This window comes from Sinocyclocheilus grahami, unplaced genomic scaffold (genome assembly GCF_001515645.1).
Source record: "Sinocyclocheilus grahami isolate Dianchi unplaced genomic scaffold, SAMN03320097.WGS_v1.1 scaffold97.1, whole genome shotgun sequence".
NCBI lineage: Eukaryota > Metazoa > Chordata > Actinopteri > Cypriniformes > Cyprinidae > Sinocyclocheilus > Sinocyclocheilus grahami.
Genome location: NW_015505276.1, coordinates 1,555,035 through 1,577,721, shown reverse-complemented (window position 1 = coordinate 1,577,721; position 22,687 = coordinate 1,555,035). Strand labels below are relative to the sequence as shown.

The window sequence follows — 22,687 nt, the reverse complement described above, 5'->3', positions numbered from 1 at the left end:
GCCTGGCACTACGTGAAAAATTAATTGCCCTCTCCTGTTAAATCATGAAAGAACTGTGATTAACCACATTATTTTAGAAAGCTAAATTTCACTAGCCACACCCAGGCCTGATTACAGTTGTTGCTGTAAAGGGTGGCACAACCAGTTATTAGATTTAGGAGGTAAAAATTGTATGCTGCCTCAGAAGCAAAATCAGTTTTGTGAGATATGTGCACACACACCATGTTGGTTTTGTGGTTTGTGGAGGAAGAGGTGGCTGTTGGGTAGTTCCTGGTTCAAATTAGACGCTATATAAGCACTCAAGATGAAAGAGAGGTGAAAAGTACACAAGAAGCTGCTAAGAAAGAGGAAGGACAGTCACAGAACACAGTGTACTGGTTATTAATTACTGATAGTAGAGCATTTACACCATCAACAAGCAGAAAATAGTGTAGTATAATATTTTGTTTGTGAAAAGGGGCATTTATTTATTAAAATGAATTCACAAAGTGTACATTTTCAAACATTTTTACATTGCTTCAGAAATAACTACAATAATACAGAAAGAAGCATACATGTACATAGTATTTGTAACTAGTAATTAATAAGTTTTGTTTAGCTATTATATTAAGCTATTTTCTTAATCAAACCCATGTACTGCTTTCTAAATTAAAATAGGAATTTTAAAATCTATATGTTATAGAACATTAAATAAAATAAACACCCAAAATAAAGACCCTATTTTGGAGAAATGAAAAAGTGATGCTATATTTTACGGTGGTGAATAACATTGAATATATTTGTTTCGTATCATACATCTTGTGGCTTCTTGCACATCTGCAATCACATCCTCTATTTTATATTCATGTTCTCTTACACCTGGAGTATTTCCCTAGTGTGGGGTTTTATAAATACTGTGCACCAAAATCCCTTTTCTGTCTGGTATCACCAAACATCTTGGGAATAAGCAATTTCTCAGCACTCATTCTCTTGCTGTCAGCAGCGTGTAGGACAAGAGCAGAATACGAGGAACAGCTGTGGATTTCAGTATTACAAGATAAACATTGGTAGGAAACACTGACCAGAACTTGATTGATCTAGGATACTTGGAACAGGCAACAATACAGTTTGGGTTTATATATATATATTTCATAAATATTTCAAATTTCTTTTCAACGTTTTCATCAAAGAATCTTGAAAACAAAAATATTAAGCATTCAGCAACTGTTTTTAACACTGATAAGAAATGTTTCTTGAGCAGCAAATCAGCATATTAGAATTATTTCTGAAAGATCGTGTGACACTGGAGACTGGAGTAATGATGCTGAAAATTCAGCTTTGGCATCACAGGAATTAATTACACTTTTAAATATATTCAAATAATACTTCACAATATTTTGACTGTATTTCTGCTCAGCCTTGCATGGTGAGCATCAGAAAATTTTTGCAAAAGAAAATCCAACTGACCCTACATTTTTAAACAGTAGTGCATACATTGTCTTCACAATGCATTTGGACACTTAAGCCACACTTTAAAATGTTTCATATTTCCTAGCATAGTCCAATACAGCAAGTGACAAAACTGTGGCATTCATAGATCTATCCAGTAAATATAACTTCAAACATTTTTGAGGCACTGCACAGTATGTTTGTGTCATTTTCTGTGTTTCTGTTGGATCCACAGAGCTACGGACATGCGCTGTGTACAAACAAATATTTTCTCCCATTTGGACTTTTTTGTTCTGTTCCTGTTTCTAGTTTTGTTTCTAGTCCTTTTGTAGCTCTTGTAGTTTCCCTCATTTCTCCCTGATCATTTGCTCCTGTGTCTAGTTAGGTTTGTTATCCCCTCTGTATTTATGCCCCAGTGTTTGCTATTAACATTTGTTGGGGAGTTTAATAGGGGAACCCAATATTACTTTACATCCTAACAGCGATTTAAGGAAAGGAGGAAAGGGAAAGGACGTGACGTGTGGCCAAGTATGGCGCCCCATACTCGGAATTTGTGCTCTGCATTTCTCCCATCCAAGTGCACACACACAACAGTGAGTAGTGAACAAACACACACACACACAAACACACACACACTCAACATGGGGCAGCCATATTGGTAGTGGGCAGCCATTTTTTGTTCAGTGCCTTGCTCAAGGGTCTCATCTCAGTCATGAATTAAAGGTGGAAGAGAGCGCGTTATATTCACTCCCCCCACCTACATTTCCTGCAGTTACCGAGACTCGAACCCATGACCTTTGGGTTACTAGTCTCCAGTCACTAGACTCTCTAAACATTAGGCCACGCCTCCAAAAATGCAACACCTCTGCAGAGTCTCTATTATGTAAAAGAATGAGAGAGATATGAGTTTATTTTGACATGTTTGGCAGACCTGTTCCATCTGTTGTAATTTCCTGTTCATATCCTGTTCTGCCCATGTACTGTTCGCTGGTGTCTACAATAACATAAGGATGCAGAGAAAGCAGAACTGAATGAATGATTCCAATAGAGATTCAACTGAACCTTTCTGTATTCATATCAATCATGAATTTAAAAAAAATAATCCTTCAACAAAGCAACACAATGTTTACATTTTATAGATTTCTTTCGAATGACTAGATTTGAAGAAAATGAAAATAATGTGTGCTGTCACAATGCGTGTTGTGGGTAGATTTTAAAGGGGTCATCGGATGCCCGTTTTCCACAAGCTGATATGATTCTTTAGGGTCTTAATGAAAAGTCTATAACATACTTTGGTTAATATTTCTCAATGGCAGTGTAAAAAACACCCTTTTTACCCTGTCAAAATCAGCTCTGTTTTCAGCACGCCGTTCTAGTCCGTGTTGCTTTAAATGCTAATGAGCTCTGCTGACCCCGTCCTTCTCTTCTGTGGGGTGATGAGCAGACTGTAAACTTCAACCGCGAAACTAGCTAACTAGCACATTATTAGGAAAGGCGATTTGCAAAGATTCATAAAAAAAACCTTATACTTACTTCTTCTGTAGATGAAGCTGGATCATGAATGATTTGCGCAAACTTAAAAGCATTTAGGCAGATCGGGGATTGGTGCATTCCTCTCAAAAAACGAAAGTAACGTTAATCCTCTGCGTCTTCAGCGGCTCAGATGTCGGGAGTAAATGACGACTGCTATGTTCATTATTACATCTAGCAACAAAACACCTCAATTGCTTAATCGGAGACATTATAGTCTTCCCCTGCACCGGAGTCGACACAATGGCGGACAGCTCACAGCTCACTCAGGGCGGGTCTAAGGTAAGACGGCCGTGTTAATCAACTATAGTGGGAGCGGCCTGTGCAGAACTTCGTCATTCTGACAGGAATCTCAGAACAGCCTGATTTGAGAAAGGGGATTATAAAACAGGGATTTAAAAAAAAACACTGGGTGGATTTTTATTATTATAGGGTGGATGTGTACACACACTTCCAACACATATTTATGTTCAAACAACAACAAAAGTGATTTTTGCATCCGATGACCCCTTTAACAAATTGCTATATGGTTGCTAAAGTTTAATTTGTTCACCCCCCCACCCCCACCTTTTTTTTATGATGGATGGATGCACTTTTTTTGTTTCAAAATCTCAACCACCATTCACTGCAATTATAAAGCTTGGAAGAGCCAGGACATTGTTTAATATAACTCCGACTGAATTCATCTGAAAGAAGAATGTCATATACACCTAGGATGGTTTGAGGGTGAGTAAATCATGGGGTAATTTTCCTTTTTGGGTGAACTATCCCTTTAAGAACTTTACAATGACCAGTATCTCGAACAAATCTCTTGCTTCATACCTCAGCTTGGATGTTTGTTTATGAATCCCAAAATATATAGCTCATCATAGTGTATAATATGGGATTGTCTTCTCCATAAAAGAAAACATGCACTGAGGTGTCTTATACTTTATACTTGAGCACTTATACTTTTTGCTTTGAGAGTGCATTGAGTAGGTTGAGTAGTCCTCATTTATTTTTGGGTAGCGATACAATCTCTTCAATGTTGACAACAACATCCATTTTAAAATATGATGTAAGAAGAAAGCCATTTTTCTTCCACAATGCATGTAAAGCTGCAATATCAAAGAATCAATCAACAGGTCACAGCAACACCAGAACTACACAAATGGGTGCCATTGTTGAGAGGTCTGGGACATTAGCCTACTTGTTGACTTGTCCCATTTATGAATCTAGCCCAAAGGAACACAGTTAGAAGACATTGTTTGAGCAAATATAACTTTGCACAATGTCAGTACAATGTAACATTAAATCTGTCAAACAAACATTCCCATAGGAACCTCTGCATATGAATACAGGCTAAAGGTTATTTTGGCAAATGCATTTTTGGCATAGGAACACTGGAGTATTGTTAACCTAAAACAATACTAAAAAAACATATATGTGTTAGAAACTGCATGGGTGATAAAATATCAGCACTGAAAGCAGAACGGTCTCCTTGACACCTTCATGACAACACGAAAACAGGAAGTCACACGTATAAATGCACACATGCATCTTCAGTATTAACCAGCATAGAGTATTCTGAGTTACATAAATAACTACTGTACATATATAATAAATGTCTATGATGTAAGAAGAAAGCCATTTTTCTTCCACAATGCATGTAAAGCTGCAATATCAAAGAATCAATCAACAGGTCACAGCAACACCAGAACTACACAAATGGGTGCCATTGTTGAGAGGTCTGGGACATTAGCCTACTTGTTGACTTGTCCCATTTATGAATCTACCCCAAAGGAACACAGTTAGAAGACATTGTTTGAGCAAATATAACTTTGCACAATGTCAGTACAATGTAACATTAAATCTGTCAAACAAACATTCCCATAGGAACCTCTGCATATGAATACAGGCTAAAGGTTATTTTGGCAAATGCATTTTTGGCATAGGAACACTGGAGTATTGTTAACCTAAAACAATACTAAAAAAACATGTATGTGTTAGAAACTACATGGGTGATAAAATATCAGCACTGAAAGCAGAACGGTCTCCTTGACACCTTCATGACAACACGAAAACAGGAAGTCACACGTATAAATTCACACATGCATCTTCAGTATTAACCAGCATAGAGTATTCTGAGTTACATAAATAACTACTGTACATATATAATAAATGTCCCCCCCCCCATCACTGTTTAAAATCCTGCATTATTAAGCTTATATTTAATTTACAACTTTACCTGAATGCTTTATGTGTAACATTATCAATATTAATCATTGAACTGGGTTCAGCAAAACACACTGAACAGTAGTTTTTTGTTTTTGTTTGTTTGTTTGTTGTTAATGAACATCATGAAGCCAATTGTCATTTTCTTGCAACTTTTTGTCCCACTCCCTCCCTCTCGGTGTCAACCAAAGCAGGGGGCTGGACCAACAAAACTCTTTCAGGCACTTCAGGCTTGTTCAGCATTAGAGTCAGCGAGAGAGACAGAAGACCTAGTCTGAGAGCAAGACTGAGAAAAGGAGGCATTCAAATATAAAAGTTGCTCAGGATCAAACCATAAGCCGTTTTCATTATTGATTTTTCATTTTGCGAGTTTCTTTCACTCTTTGACCATGAGGCACAAGCATCTGCTGAGTCTGGGTGAGTCACGTTTCAGATTTCTTCAGGATTGAAGTTTCCACTGATGAATGTAGAGACAGATGTTTGTATGGAGCCACTGTGTGGTTCTGCTAAATGAAATGTTGCCCTGCCAACAACTGCGTAATCGTTGCAGTTTCAAAAATAGAGAAACAGTAAATGGGCATGAAAGGAAACTGCCACAGATAGGAAAATCTGATGTCACAATGGGGTAGTTTTTATCTGAAGCAGGGCCTATGAGCTCCAGTAATCTGGAAAGCACCAGCTGAATGTGACTGATGAATGGAGAAGAAACACAACATCCATTTGTCTTCTCAGAGGGTTTTGCTCCTGCTGTCATAGTCTTAAGACATTCTGTTTAAGTGTTTGGGAAACAACCGTGAAGTGAAATGAAAGAAGTGATTTTGGGGAAAGATGCAAACTCATTAACCTTTAAAGACACTGCAATAGTAAAACTGTATAATCAAAATATTGTAAGTTGATATTGTGAGAAAATGACAAGTGAAACTCAAAAGTTAAACTGAAAAATTAAGATTCTGTCATTACTCATTGTCGCTGCAAACCTTTATGGCTATATTTCTTCTGGTGAACACAAAATAATTTATTTTGAAAAATGTTGGTAACAAAACCACTTTGATAAACCACTGACAAAAACACACTTCAAAATGTCCTTTTTATGCTCCACACAAAAATGAAAGTCATACAGGTTTGAAACGACGATGGTGAGTCAATTATGACAGATTGTTTTATTTTGGGGTGAACTACTTTAAATCGTGAAGTTACTTGGCTTTGATTTTGACAATGGAAAAATATTGACGGAAACCAAATCAGGACAGGAAATCCAAGGTGTTTTCATGTGTCCACAGCTGAGAGCCCCAGGCTGATGGGACAATGACATCAAACCCAGGAAAAACTATGAAGAGCGAAAAAAGTGTTACATAAACCTTACTGTTAAACTGAAAAAAATAAGAACAAAATCCTAAAAACATTGTTTGCCTGATGCTTGGTTACAAAATAATGAGCAAGACCACACCTTAGGTTATGGCTGAGTCACCAATGTGGTTGTAAAAAGTGTAACAGCACTTTTTAACCGTCTTCTGGCTGACCAAGCCTGTGGTCAAAGCATGTGACAGTGCGGAGATCTGTATGCTGGTTCTGTAAGTTAAATCTGTTAGCCACAGTACTGCGCAGCACCCCACCCATAGCTCTCGAGCAGTGTACTTCCTGACTGGCCATCATCTCAATGCAACTGTCATGAACAATGAGTGGAAATAGAATTAGCTTAATAGAATTATTTTTTTCTTTGATATGTCTTCCAACTTTGTCTTCTAAGACTGTTACTCCTAGTAAATTGAATGCCAAGAAAGCCATTATAGGCAATAAGTAATTTTAGTTAATTTAAGCATGTCTTACCTATGAGATTAGGATGGGTCATAATGTGGCTCAGTTTGACATGCATGAGAGCAATGTAGTCAATGTTACCATTTCATTACATAACTACTTTAGTCAAATTGAAAATTATCATGAATTTATTCATTTCTTTTTCATTTTAATTTCTGAATGCCTTTGGTTTGATTTTTGACAATTCCTAAAACTATCTGCATATTTGCAAGTTAACATAAAAACATCCCATATGATCAATGCCGTCTCAGACTCACTATATGTGCATCAAACTGCACCAAAGACACTAAACTTGCAGTAACAGACTCTTTATTTTCTGCTTATAGTTCTTCTGTTAGCACTGACAGAGAACATCCTGATGCAAACACCCTGCGTACTTGGATATGTAAAGCGCAAGGGAAAGTGTGTAGGTATGATTTAAAAAGCTAACATATATGATACTCTGATGTCAGGGCTTAACAGGATTTTACTTGGGTTGTGCATGCCAACATTTATACAAGATTCACACAAACACACACAAATAATAATCAAGTTTTGCTGATATTGTTCTATACTATTGAATAGCTGGAAATTATATTGCAGATATAGGACACATTCATGAAGCAGCACTTATTAATGAATTTTAAATAAAAATCAGGAAAAGGTGCTATGGTTATTCAAACTTTCTCTGTCATTGTTATAGATGACGATGAGTGTGTGTCTCAACCATCCATTTGTGGAGAAAATGCAAGATGCTTCAACACTGACGGCAGCTACTACTGTCAATGTCATGAAGGATTCACACCTCTTTCAACTCATAATTTCACACAAGCGGATTCAATTTCATGCAAAGGTAAAGAGAGCTTGATATGATGAATCTCACATGATCTCTGAGCAGCAGAGAAAACATCTGAATCTCTGTTCATCTCATTTCAGACATCAATGAATGTGTGGATGGCAGCGCTGATTGTGGTCCTAATGCAGAATGTGTCAGTTCTGAAGGAGGTTATAATTGCACGTGTGCAACTGGCTACATTTCCAGCAATGGAAAAGAAATATTTAATTCAGGACAAGGAGTTCAGTGTATTGGTATCAAACTATTTTATCCTACGTATTTTTTGGCCATCTGTTTGTTTGCAGTCTAATGTAAGAGTTTTCAGTTGACATGTGTTTGTTTATTATCTGTCCCTAAATTACAGACAGAGATGAATGCAATGATCCCAGTTTTTGTGGAAAACACGCATCATGTCATAACACTGCTGGAGGTTTCTACTGCATCTGTGATGCTGGATTCAGACTAAAGTCAGGAGAAACTAACTTCACTGATACAAGTGAACAATGCGAGAGTAGGTCCTTTCAAACCATTCAAGTTCATATTTTGACACATTGAAGTTTCGGTTTATTTTTGAGAAATCTAATATCCTTCTCCAAAATGCTGTTTTGATGTTGTTGAAGGTGTATGTGACGTTGATAAATCTATATGTGGAGGAGGAGTCTGCAAAAACAGCAAAGACGGTCATGAATGTTTGTGCAGCTTAGGATTCACCAACTATGGTCACAAACAAATGAAATGCACAGGTTAGAGTTCTCTGTTAAAAGTTTATTTTGGTTCCTAAATATCTCTTAAATGTCATGCTTTCCCATAATTCATAGCACACAACAGTTGCATGTGTTTGCACCAAATATTAATATTGTTGACGTAATTAATATGTTAACCATTTTAGGTTACCAATTTTTTAAGTGTAATATTGATTCTTGTTTAATGATCTGTCTTGCAAACACACAATCTGTGCTACTGGTCTGAATATCAAATGTGATCACCTAATCACAACCATACCTTTTCTTGTGTGATATTGCTTAGTTATATTTTGTTTATAGTTTTGTTTTGTTTTTTAGAGCTAAAGTGCGACAGATTATTTTGTGAGAGCAAAGCATCCCAGGTACTGCGTAACTTTTACTAGATTACTGTAACCGAATATTGCAGTCATTCATAATGAACCAGAATGCTGATTTCTCTTTTCTGTGTAGGCATCTCCAGAGTTCACAAAACTTGTCTCTTTGATGACCAACAGCTGTCTGATACTGAATCAGAGTGATTCTGTCAGCATGAAGCATTTTACACAAGGGGACGGAGAAAGATTTTTGCAGGTGATAAATCCGTCTGATTTGTTCATCAGTTTTATTGCAAAAATACACAGGTTTGGCTATATACCCTTGTGAAAAGGAGCACTTAAATTTAAAGAATATTTTTAAATACTTTTATACAATAATATTTGCAGATGATAAAATATTCATTCAAAAAATGTCCACTTAAATGTACCTAAAGAGAGTACACTTTCATGACTGTTTCTTAACACACTTGAGCACAAAAGTGCACTTTGTGATGTCTAATTAAATGTTTTAAAGTATATATTAAATCATCATGTTTTAATAATGTGTCATGCTTTAAAGAAGTACACTAATTCTTGGTGACTTGACTAACATAAAGCACATGTACTCAATTCTAAATGTAGGCTAACTTAGTGTGTTTTGCAATATTACACTTACTATATTTAAAATGTACTAAACTGCAACTTCATCATTACAAATACAAGTTTGAATAAAAATTACATTAAAGTATATTTTAGTTTAGTGTAATATTGATTCTTGTTTAATGATCTGTCTTGCAAACACACAATCTGTGCTACTGGTCTGAATATCAAATGTGATCACCTAATCACAACCATACCTTTTCTTGTGTGATATTGCTTAGCTATGTTTTGTTTATAGTTTTGTTTTGTTTTTTAGAGCTAAAGTGCGACAGATTATTTCGTGAGAGCAAAGCATCCCAGGTACTGCGTAACTTTTACTAGATTACTGTAACCGAATATTGCAGTCATTCATAATGAACCAGAATGCTGATTTCTCTTTTCTGTGTAGGCATCTCCAGAGTTCACAAAACTTGTCTCTTTGATGACCAACAGCTGTCTGATACTGAATCAGAGTGATTCTGTCAGCATGAAGCATTTTACACAAGGGGACGGAGAAAGATTTTTGCAGGTGATAAATCCGTCTGATTTGTTCATCAGTTTTATTGCAAAAATACACAGGTTTGGCTATATACCCTTGTGAAAAGGAGCACTTAAATTTAAAGAATATTTTTAAATACTTTTATACAATAATATTTGCAGATGATAAAATATTCATTCAAAAAATGTCCACTTAAATGTACCTAAAGAGAGTACACTTTCATGACTGTTTCTTAACACACTTGAGCACAAAAGTGCACTTTGTGATGTCTAATTAAATGTTTTAAAGTATATATTAAATCATCATGTTTTAATAATGTGTCATGCTTTAAAGAAGTACACTAATTCTTGGTGACTTGACTAACATAAAGCACATGTACTCAATTCTAAATGTAGGCTAACTTAGTGTGTTTTGCAATATTACACTTACTATATTTAAAATGTACTAAACTGCAACTTCATCATTACAAATACAAGTTTGAATAAAAATTACATTAAAGTATATTTTAGTTTACCATAAATGCACTTAAGTTCAACAAGCTCAAATGAGTGCTTATACATCATCTTGATCCACAATTCTCTCTCATTTTACCCAACCGCATACAGGCATTTCTAAATGCTCTAGATGATCTGCTTCGTGGTGGCTTCAATGGTGATAATCATATAATCTCAGCATTGTTTAGTATTGTGAAAAGCATGCTAAAACTGATAGGACCTCAGCTGTCACTAAACCAGACCAGGAGAGTAAGCGCTGAAACTGGTAAGACCAAAATATTATGTCAGTATCGTACATCCGCTTCACTGAATTTATTTTTATATTTGTAATGTGGTTTTTGCCCTCCAGATGTGGAGCTGTTAGTAAAGAGGGGCAATTCTCCACCTGAGGGTCATTTCATGATGAATACTAGTGGAGCACAACTGACCTCCAGCTGGGACACAGCAACAGGAAATACATACCTCGGTATATACTTCTAATTTCATTTACAGAGTAAATAATAGTAATAATAATAATAAAAAAGTGACCGTTTTGTTATTCGACAGTATAAAACAGTTTCTACCGTCTTTGTGTATCAACCAGGCTTTAGCAGTCATTCATAATGAACCAGAATGCTGATTTCTCTTTTCTGTGTAGGCATCTCCAGAGTTCACAAAACTTGTCTCTTTGATGACCAACAGCTGTCTGATACTGAATCAGAGTGATTCTGTCAGCATGAAGCATTTTACACAAGGGGACGGAGAAAGATTTTTGCAGGTGATAAATCCGTCTGATTTGTTCATCAGTTTTATTGCAAAAATACACAGGTTTGGCTATATACCCTTGTGAAAAGGAGCACTTAAATTTAAAGAATATTTTTAAATACTTTTATACAATAATATTTGCAGATGATAAAATATTCATTCAAAAAATGTCCACTTAAATGTACCTAAAGAGAGTACACTTTCATGACTGTTTCTTAACACACTTGAGCACAAAAGTGCACTTTGTGATGTCTAATTAAATGTTTTAAAGTATATATTAAATCATCATGTTTTAATAATGTGTCATGCTTTAAAGAAGTACACTAATTCTTGGTGACTTGACTAACATAAAGCACATGTACTCAATTCTAAATGTAGGCTAACTTAGTGTGTTTTGCAATATTACACTTACTATATTTAAAATGTACTAAACTGCAACTTCATCATTACAAATACAAGTTTGAATAAAAATTACATTAAAGTATATTTTAGTTTACCATAAATGCACTTAAGTTCAACAAGCTCAAATGAGTGCTTATACTTAAACATCATCTTGATCCACAATTCTCTCTCATTTTACCCAACCGCATACAGGCATTTCTAAATGCTCTAGATGATCTGCTTCATGGTGGCTTCAATGGTGATAATCATATAATCTCAGCATTGTTTAGTATTGTGGAAAGCATGCTAAAACTGATAGGACCTCAGCTGTCACTAAACCAGACCAGGAGAGTAAGCGCTGAAACTGGTAAGACCAAAATATTATGTCAGTATCGTACATCCGCTTCACTGAATTTATTTTTATATTTGTAATGTGGTTTTTGCCCTCCAGATGTGGAGCTGTTAGTAAAGAGGGGCAATTCTCCACCTGAGGGTCATTTCATGATGAATACTAGTGGAGCACAACTGACCTCCAGCTGGGACACAGCAACAGGAAATACATACCTCGGTATATACTTCTAATTTCATTTACAGAGTAAATAATAGTAATAATAATAATAAAAAAGTGACCGTTTTGTTATTCGACAGTATAAAACAGTTTCTACCGTCTTTGTGTATCAACCAGGCTTTACGACTGCAGCTCTCCTCAGCTACAAAGGTCTGGAGGAATCACTCAATGGCTATTTTAACCATTTAGAGACACAGCAAAAGCAAACTTTCAAGATCAATTCAAAAGTAGTAACTGCCACTGTTAGTAACAAAGAGACAGACAATCTAACGAAACCAGTAAATCTCACGTTTTATCACTTGGAGGTATGGAACAATTCTCTCAATGTACCACATATGTGTTACACCAATATGATATACTATCAACTAACAATTCTGCACGTACATTTCCCTCCAGAAAAAGAATGAGAAGCATATGTGTGTGTTTTGGGATCCTGAACTGGAAGGGGGCGCGTGGTCAACACGTGGCTGCACTACAGTGAGATCCAGTGCCGATCAGACCGTCTGCTCCTGTTCTCACCTCAGCAGCTTTGCTGTGCTTATGGCTCTCTATGATATTGGGGTTTGTATTCTTACTTTTGTCACCAAAACTTGAGCACCCCTTCCTGATTTCTTATTTTTTTGCATGTTTGTCACACTTTAATGTTTCAGATCATCAAACAAATTTAAATATTACACAAAGATAATGCAAGTAAATACAAAATGCAGTTTTTAAATGATGATTTCATTTATTAAGGGAAAAAAGCTGTCCAAACCTACGTGGCCCTACGTGAAAAATGAATTGCCCCCTCCTGTTAAATCATGAAAGAACTGTGATTAACCACATTATTTTAGAAAGCTGAGTTAAATTTCACTAGCCACACCCAGGTCTGATTACTGCCAGACTGGTTGAATCAAGAAATCACTTAAATAGAACCTGTCTGACAAAGTGAAGCATGCTTAAAGAGCAACACATCATGCCGCGATCAAAAGAAATTCAAGAATAGATGAGAATCAAAACAGTTGACATGTATTTTTCACACCACTGTATCTACGTCACGATGTGGGAAGATTTGCATAACGCTGCCCAAATGTTCACGCAAAGAAAGAAGGCGTAACTTTTATTCTCGCTGTAGTATTGTTGACGCTGCAGCCATGTCCTGAAGATGCTGTGTGCTTCGTTGTGAAAGCGAAACTACTTTCTTTGCTCTTCCAAAAGAGGACAATATCCGCTTCGTCATGCCTGGAGCTGATCCGTGCTGGTCGCTGAGGGAATACATCAACTTAGTGCTGTGGATCGCCGGATCGGCTTTCACCGTGGACGAAGCAGAGTCCAGCCCTGGGGTCGTCACATGTGGTTGCCGCAAGCCTTCTTTGTCGAATCCGCCGGCCGCGCTGTTCTCAAGCTCACTCTAGACCGCCGTGTATAAAAAAATTTTTTGACATGCTTTTTCGGGTGTTAAATAATGGCACAAATACCAGTAATTTGACGAGTGCAAACGTTAGTAAAATGAGTTGCGTGATTCATTTGAATAGCTACTCTCCTCCCATAAATTTTGCATTTGAAACAAATGCATATTCTGTAAGGTCAGGCACAAAAATAACTATCCATGCCTTTTCGGCGCTAATTTGTCACTGCGCATCTTTAGTAGGCTAAATCCTGACAGTACTACTTTAACGCCAAAAGACGGTTTACGCTGGCGCGAGCTGTTAATAAAACTGGCCATACTGTATGTGTGCAAATGACTTATAGGCATGCAGTATATAACCTATGGCCTGTATCCTTTTCCCACTATCCTGTGCGTTCCATTCCAAGATAATTGACAAATAAAACAGTGATTGAAAGTTAAGGTCAGTTTTTGAACAACTTTTAAAATTAGTATTGTAGTAATTAAATATTTGCTTAGTTATCACCAAATCCCTCTCTAATTTGTTGTAGATCATTATGCTTTATGCTACCTCAGATGTTTGACATTAGTCTCATCAGGTTCCTTCATGCGCAAACGCTGCCTGCAAAGTCACTGATTTGCTACCTAAGCTTTCGGACGCAGCCAATGATATAATATAGGTGGATAGTCATACAGGATTGTGGGCGAGGGTCAAAGGTCACACCCTGAATAATTGCAATGACTTTTAATGATATGTGCAGTGAAACAGAGGATTAAAAGACATGCTGCAAAAGAGAGAAGAATACTTAACGTGCTCACACTCTAACTGTAAGTTAAAATCTGTTAAGGAGACTCTTCATTTTCTCTCTTAACTAGGATGTATACGAGCTGCGTCTGGTCACACTGGTGGGACTGCAGCTGTCTCTGATCTGCCTCCTCATCTGCATTGTCACGTTTTATTTCGTGCGATCCATCCAGAGCACACGCAACACCATCCACCTGCACCTCTGCATCAGCCTCTTCATCGCCTACTTTGTGTTCCTCGTGGGCATCACCCGCACAGAGAATAAGGTGAACTGCAGCTTCACACAGGGTTGGTTTGTCTGGGTCTGATAATAAACATCCTGAGTGTTCACTTCCTGTCCTTCAGGTGGGCTGTGCAGTCGTTGCAGGCATTCTGCACTACTTCTTCCTGGCTTCCTTCTGCTGGATGTGTCTGGAAGGAGTGCAGCTCTTCCGCATGGTGATGCTGGTCTTCAACACAACGCTGAGACCCATCTATATGTTTGCCACTGGTTATGGAGTTCCTGCTGTTATCGTTGCCATTTCAGCCACAGTGAACGCAAGTGGATATGGCACCGATAACTAGTGAGTTTTAGACATTACTGATGTCTTTGCAGATGCTAATTAGAATTTCAGGTTTGTTTCTGATGGTATTAAGATGTTTTTCTTTATCTGTAGCTGTTGGCTCAACATTCCAGATGGTTTCATCTGGAGCTTTTATGGGCCAGTTTGTGTCATAATTATTGTAAGTACCTCTTAACATGGCACTTTCCACAAAATATATTAGAAAATAGGATCGAAGAGTCAAGAGCAAGGCAATGAGGGAAGGCCAAACTAAATATACCTGTATGTGACCCTGGACCACAAAACCAGTCATAAGGGTCAATTTTTCAAAACTGAGATTTATACAATAAATAAGTTTTCCATTGATGTATGGTTTTTGTTAGGATAGAATAATATTTGGCCGAGATACAACTATTTGAAAATCTGGAATCTGAGGGTGCAAAAAAATCAAAATATGGAGAAAAGCCTTTAAAGTTGTCCAAATGAAGTTATTAGCAATGCATATTACTAATCAAAAATTAAGTTTGAATATATTTATGGTAGGAAATTTACAAAATATCTTCATGGAACACGATCTTTACTTAATATCCTAATGATTTTTGGAATAAAAGAAAAATCTATCATTTTGACCCATACAATGTATTTTTGGCTACTGCTACACTGTAAAAAATAAGTGTAATTTTACCTGTAAAATTTTGTAAAAACGCTACGGGAAAAAACTGTTAATAGGTTAACAGTAAGTTCCCGTACTATATACAGGGACAAACTGTAAAATATCTAACCAGATATTTCTTGTAATTTTACAGTAAAATGCAGTAAAAATGTACAGTTTTTAGAAGTAAAAATAACAAATCAATGTATAATTTATAGTCAAAATCTGCTTGTGGCGAAGCTACTTGTGATGAGCTTTGATTCTTCATGTGGCTTTCTCTTTTATCACCTGCATTATTATGGTGGTTGTCAGTATGTTAAAGGTACAAAACAGATTTTAATAGCAGTGTGAATGGTTGAATTTACTGGTTTACATTCAACATTTCTTGTTTGTAAATTACAGTTTTATACTGTAAAATGTACAGTTTTTGGCCGTAAATGTGTTTACAGTTTTTCTGTATTTTTTACAAAATTATTCTGGCAACCACAGCTGCCAAAATTATTTTGTAAAAACTACAGAATTTTTTTTTACACTGTACAAATATAACCGTGCTACTTATGACTGGTTTTGTGGTCCAGGGTCACATATTTTATTGCATTAAAAAAGTATATAAATGGCTTTCTACAATTCAATGATGTAAAAAGGGTCCCAATATTTTTTGTTGTTGTGTGTCACAATATTTAGTACCATACAATGTCTGTCAGAATTTTTAGGAATGTTGCATTTTATCCAATGGGTAAAACATGTAATTGTTACATTACATAGGAATTTCTACCTAATTTAATGCTTAAAATAGTATAACCTAATGTATGTTGATTCAGTTCTTTTAAATATTTAAATAAAAACATTTAAATAAATAACAATAAAACCAATTAATTCAGATAATATCATTTTTCAGTGCAGGTAAACTACTTATTCATGTTACTCTTATTGTTTATCAAATATATTGTATTAAGTAGTTCTCAAAACAAAAACCATGAGTTTGTACTTTAAACAGCATAGTTTATGCTATTATTGGAAAGTGCCACATTACCAACAATCAAAAATCTCTTAAAAGAAATGTCAAGAATGAAAGCTGTTGTTTAAACTTTACGTTTTGCCTGCTCGTTTCAGGTTAATGTATTATTCTTCCTCATAACAATATGGAAGCTGGCAGAAAAGTTTTCCTCCCTCAACCCAGACTTAGACAGTCTACACAAAATCAAGTGAGAAATGTTATTAAACCCTCACTACCAATCAAAGCTTTTGTTAATGTTTTTGAATGACATCTCTTATGCACTTATGCGTTTAGTATTTGTTACAGTGTGCTATAAGCAGATCTTTATCTCCACCTACAGGGCATTTACGGTTACTGCAATTGCTCAGCTGTGTATCCTTGGCATCATGTGGGTGTTTGGCTGTTTTCAGTTTAATGAAAACACTCTGCCAATGTCATACATCTTCACCATACTAAGCAGCCTGCAGGGGGTGCTGATGTTCATCCTGCACTGCTGGCTCTCAAAACAAGTGAGTCCTGTTCATCTCATTACAAAGATGCAGAGTTTAGCTGAAAATATGGAATGATCAATCATGCTTTGACAACATATTAAGCCAGGGACAGGTAATAATAAAACAATAAATGTTGGCACTGGACAGGGAATGATACGTAGAACATTAAAATGAACACTAGAAAAACAAATTGCAGTTCAGTTAGAATAGCAAACGTTTTTAGTGAGAGGTGACTGGGTTTAAATTTGCAATTATTAAATCAAATGATTGAAAAATGACTGTAATTATTAATATCGTATTAGTAGTTTTAAGTTGATGTTGTTTGTAAAGACATCCGTTATGTTATGTTGATTGTTGACATCTTTTTTCCCTATTAATAAAAGTAGTCGATAGAATTTAATTTGCCACTTGCTAGTCAGTTTCAGGGGCGGTTTTATAAGGGGGCGGAACCATTTTCATTCTAGAGAGCATCCGATTGGACAAAAATCTGTGTTCAGAGGGAATTAATGATTATGTTTATAGGCAATTTTAACAGAATACCTGTTTTACGGCTGACCAAATGAATCAGACAGCGATCAAGTGAATGGCCTTAAGCTCTGCAACTGATCATAAGTAAAGTGAAAACACTATTTATCAGCACGGTAACAAAAATTGGCAATTCAACATATTAACTTATTAGCACAAAACACAAGATACATCTTTTTAAATACACATGTAAATGTAAACTAATCTAACACAAAAACACACACACCAACAATGTCTCTGCACCTTTGATATATGAAGATCTAAGATCTTACAGAGAATATTAGCATTAGTTGACTTTAAAGATCATAAACATAGACTAAAAGCCGCTAAACTCTCACAAACACATTTGTTATGATGATAAATTGATGATCATAAAAATGCACTCGCTATTGTCTGTGATAAATGTCTCTGTAATTTCCTGACAGGTGAGAGAGGAGTATGCCAAATTCCTGTCCTGTATCTGTGCACCACACAAGAGGAAATATTCAGAGTTCACCTCAAACCAAACAAGCAAACAGCAGGTAAACTCAGTCTCAAAGAGGAGCCGGTTAGCTCTTGCTTTGCGAATGTGTGCACAGAATTTGCCCTCAGGCTGTCCAAGATGTAGATGAGTTTGTTTATTCGAGGGAACAGATTTGGTAGCATTACATCACTTGTTCACCAATGGATCCTCTGCAGTGAATGGGTGCCTTGTAAGAAACAAATTCATCATTCATCCATCATCATTCAAATTCATCAAGTTTTCAACCATTGTTTCTGCCTAAAATATCCTCTGTCCATAATATTACTTTCTCCAGTAAAAAAAAAAAACATTACATCACTTGCTCACCAATGGATCCTCTGCAGTGAATGGGTGCCTTGTAAGAAACAAATTCATCATTAAAAGTTTTCAACCATTGTTTCTGCCTAAAATATCCTCTGTCCATAATATTTCTTTCTCCAGTAAAAAAAAAAAAAGTTATTTTGTCTGAATCAGGGGAGAAATATGCACAGATCAAGCACCATTTATAAGACAAAACAGTCCAAAACAAGCAAATACATCAGTTGATTTTAATATGAGAGGACAAGAGGGGATGGACTTTCACCGGCAGAAGTGTTATTATGAATTGTGGACTGGTATTTTGGCGTGAAGTAACACTGTAAAGTTAAAATGCCTTAATGATGAATTTGTTTGGTACAAACATGCAGCTTTTCACTTTGCAAGATGTTAACTGATAAGTCATGTGGATTACTTGTGGATTACTGTAATGTTTTTTATCAGCTGTTTGGACTCTCATTCTGACGGCACCCATTCACTGCAGAAGATCCACTGGTGAACAAGTGATGTAACGCTAAATTTCTCCAGTTCTGTTGAAACAAAATCATTTATTTACATGCTGGATGGTCTGAGGGTGAATACATTTTTTTGGCTGAACTATTCCTTTAACATTTTGAGACTATTAAATGTGTTTACTTGCTGCTTTGACATCATCATCAATCAGGTCACGGGATAAAGCGTACTCATTACAATAATAACACGGATGTTAAAGATCACATACTAACCGCGTGCTCAGAAGGGAAATAGCATTTCTCATTTGCATGTTTGCTTTCTGAATGCTTAAGAAGAGAGGTGACGATCATTGAAGCATTTTAGTCAAACTGAGCTGTGTGTTTTCCTAATAACTAGTTGTGACTGAATATAAATGAGCTAGACATATCATCTGACTGTCTGCACTCTTTCACAGGCCTCCAGGAGCGATAACCACACTGGTGAATCACGCATTTAAGAGGTCATTTCCACAAACCATTCAATTTTTCATCTGTTTGCAAGTTGGAGTGTCACATTATTTCTCTATCTGCTTTCTGTGGAAATGTTCATAAATTGTATTTGGGGAATTCTTCTTTTAGGGGAACTTTTTCTTTCCCTTAGGACAGGGGTAGGGCAAGTTCGGTCCTAGAGAGCCGCAGTCCTGCAGAGTTCAGCTCCAACCCTAATCAGACACACCTGAACAAGCTAATCAATGTCTTCAGGATTACTAACCCCTTGTCCAAATATCCACACTTGCAGTCTTGGCCACTTGAGAGCGCGTGAGCGCGACAGGAAGTAAGTGCGCAAGACTGTCCCAGGTCTTGAAAACGGCAAAGCACAGTGCCCTTAACGCACACTAAACCCACACTATCTCAAATACCGCTCCAGAGCGCTATTCAAGGCTAAGTGTATCCCATCATGCATCATGTTCTGGAAATAAATCATGAGACTTTTTACCGAGATCTCGCGAGAGGTCACGGAAACCTTTCCAATGCAAGTTAAATATTAATATAATAATTAGATATTACATAAAATTTGGTAGAAAAACTGTGTTTTTATGTTTTATTAGTTGCTAAGATGAATAGTGGTGATATTTCTTTTGTACAAGATTTGCAACTGCTTTTTATCACTTAATTAGAAGCACCACATATTAAAATTGTCATGTTATAGGGACTACTGAACAGACATTTAGAAGTTGATTTTAAAATGCAAAGTATTTCAAATTAAAATTAAAATAAAGCTATGTAAACACTTGCATTTTTACAACACTACAAGTGTGTCCCATCAGGTAATGAAAAGTTCTACACACACTTGTGGTCTTCATGCTCACTTGAACACTTACGCCAAATACAGGAAATACATCATATAAGCAGTCAAGTGGTCAAGTGCAAAGACCGCAAGTGTGGGTATTTGGACAAAGCCTAAGGCTATAGGCAGGTGAGTTTTTTTCAGGGTTGGAGCTGAACTCTGCAGGACTGCGGCTCTCTAGGACCGAACTTGCCTACCCCTGCCTTAGGATCATTTTATAAAAAAAATATATATATATAATTTTTAAATGCATTTAAAGACATCTTTATTTTTCCAGGACATATTTTAAAGCATCTCTCTCTTTTTTTTTACTGCAATTTCTCCTTAAAATCAAGAAAATGAGTTTCCCAGAAGACAAAATAAGTTCAATTTACCCTGATCTTCAAATTCAAAAAGTTGTCACCTCCAGGCTCTTAATGCATTGTGTTTCCTTCTGGGGCAATTTTCATTTTTAATTTAATTATTATTATTTTTTTTTTTATGTCTAATGTCTTAAGCTGAAATTATTTATTTTACCTGCAGAGTTCAGCTCCAACCCTAATCAGACACACCTGAACAAGCTAATCAATGTCTTCAGGATTACTAACCCCTTGTCCAAATATCCACACTTGCAGTCTTGGCCACTTGAGAGCGCGTGAGCGCGACAGGAAGTAAGTGCGCAAGACTGTCCCAGGTCTTGAAAACGGCAAAGCACAGTGCCCTTAACGCACACTAAACCCACACTATCTCAAATACCGCTCCAGAGCGCTATTCAAGGCTAAGTGTATCCCATCATGCATCATGTTCTGGAAATAAATCATGAGACTTTTTACCGAGATCTCGCGAGAGGTCACGGAAACCTTTCCGATGCAAGTTAAATATTAATATAATAATTAGATATTACATAAAATTTGGTAGAAAAACTGTGTTTTTATGTTTTATTAGTTGCTAAGATGAATAGTGGTGATATTTCTTTTGTACAAGATTTGCAACTGCTTTTTATCACTTAATTAGAAGCACCACATATTAAAATTGTCATGTTATAGGGACTACTGAACAGACATTTAGAAGTTGATTTTAAAATGCAAAGTATTTCAAATTAAAATTAAAATAAAGCTATGTAAACACTTGCATTTTTACAACACTACAAGTGTGTCCCATCAGGTAATGAAAAGTTCTACACACACTTGTGGTCTTCATGCTCACTTGAACACTTACGCCAAATACAGGAAATACATCATATAAGCAGTCAAGTGGTCAAGTGCAAAGACCGCAAGTGTGGGTATTTGGACAAAGCCTAAGGCTATAGGCAGGTGAGTTTTTTTCAGGGTTGGAGCTGAACTCTGCAGGACTGCGGCTCTCTAGGACCGAACTTGCCTACCCCTGCCTTAGGATCATTTTATAAAAAAAAAAATTATCATTTTTAAATGCTTTTAAAGACATCTTTATTTTTCCAGGACATATTTTAAACCATCTCTCTCTTTTTTTTTACTGCAATTTCTCCTTAAAATCAAGAAAATGAGTTTCCCAGAAGACAAAATAAGTTCAATTTACCCTGATCTTCAAATTCAAAAAGTTGTCACCTCCAGGCTCTTAATGCATTGTGTTTCCTTCTGGGGCAATTTTCATTTTTAATTTAATTATTATTATTTTTTTTTTTATGTCTAATGTCTTAAGCTGAAATTATTTATTTTAAATTCAATAAAAATCAATATTGAGTAGTATAATTTAAAATTAATGTTTTCTATTTACACATGATAAAGCGTGATGATAAAGCTGAATTTTCAGCAGCATTCCTCCAGTCTTCAGTGTTACATGATCCTTCAGAAATCATTCTAATATGCTGATTTGATGATCAAGAAACATTTATTATCATTATTTAACTAAATGTTTTTAAAATGTAAATTATACATGTCTTTACTGTCACTTATGAAAAATATAATGTGTCCTTGCAGAATAAAAGTATTAATTTCCTTTTTAAAAAATGTGCTAACCCCAAACATTTCGATAGTAGTGTAAATAAAATCCTAAGAATGTTTTATAATGCTTTTAAAAGTTTTTATTTACTTTTTATTTAAAAAAAATTTTATGTACAATTTAAATTTTTTAAAACAAAAAATAACCATCACCAATGCTGCTGTCATCAATTACCAAGCAGGCAGATGATTGAGGTTTTTCCCAGGATATAGAATATTAACTTATGAATGAAAGTATATGCTTTTGTTTTCCATATCATTATTCTGCATTAACTTTTTCATGATTTGTCCTGAATATTTAGTTATGGTGAATCTGAGTGTTACATTTTGCACATAAAGCTTTAATTTTCTGCACTTTTCCTTACTGTCACTATTTAATGCTTATTTTATTTTTTTTGATGTTGCAGGGGGTTTTTTATATTAAAATGTTTACTTTTATTCCCCTCACGTCTCAGATATCTGCTGCTTTTTTAAATTAGAGTTGGAACATGCTTTGATATGCTAAATCTGGAAAATGCTTGCAGTCCTATTATGGTTCGTCTGAATCTAATGGTACTGGTGAAACAGGAAATCAAATATTGAAATATGAGTTAAGA

General features: G+C 35.9%; 1 protein-coding gene across 2 annotated transcripts in view; it reads left to right on the top strand.

Moving 5' to 3' along the window:
- Window positions 1-19,514, top strand: part of LOC107587953 (CD97 antigen-like) — a 93,987-nt gene extending 74,473 nt beyond the window's left edge. The window contains exons 5-20 of one of the 2 annotated variants that reach the window (XM_016275932.1): window positions 7,903-8,055; window positions 8,166-8,312; window positions 8,422-8,544; window positions 9,754-9,797; window positions 9,886-10,005; window positions 10,581-10,734; window positions 10,819-10,935; window positions 12,280-12,467; window positions 12,559-12,723; window positions 14,405-14,599; window positions 14,679-14,896; window positions 14,990-15,056; window positions 16,641-16,732; window positions 16,865-17,033; window positions 17,966-18,061; window positions 19,265-19,514. In XM_016275932.1, the coding sequence (XP_016131418.1) occupies window positions 7,903-8,055; window positions 8,166-8,312; window positions 8,422-8,544; window positions 9,754-9,797; window positions 9,886-10,005; window positions 10,581-10,734; window positions 10,819-10,935; window positions 12,280-12,467; window positions 12,559-12,723; window positions 14,405-14,599; window positions 14,679-14,896; window positions 14,990-15,056; window positions 16,641-16,732; window positions 16,865-17,033; window positions 17,966-18,061; window positions 19,265-19,306 (2,090 nt within the window). In that variant the 3' untranslated portion in view covers window positions 19,307-19,514. Of the gene's footprint in view, window positions 1-7,902; window positions 8,056-8,165; window positions 8,313-8,421; window positions 8,545-9,753; window positions 9,798-9,885; window positions 10,006-10,580; window positions 10,735-10,818; window positions 10,936-11,119; window positions 11,227-11,807; window positions 11,962-12,045; window positions 12,163-12,279; window positions 12,468-12,558; window positions 12,724-14,404; window positions 14,600-14,678; window positions 14,897-14,989; window positions 15,057-16,640; window positions 16,733-16,864; window positions 17,034-17,965; window positions 18,062-19,264 lie in introns of those variants that run through there. The other variant, XM_016275933.1, reaches the window with a different exon arrangement.
- Window positions 19,515-22,687: the final 3,173 nt, after the last annotated feature.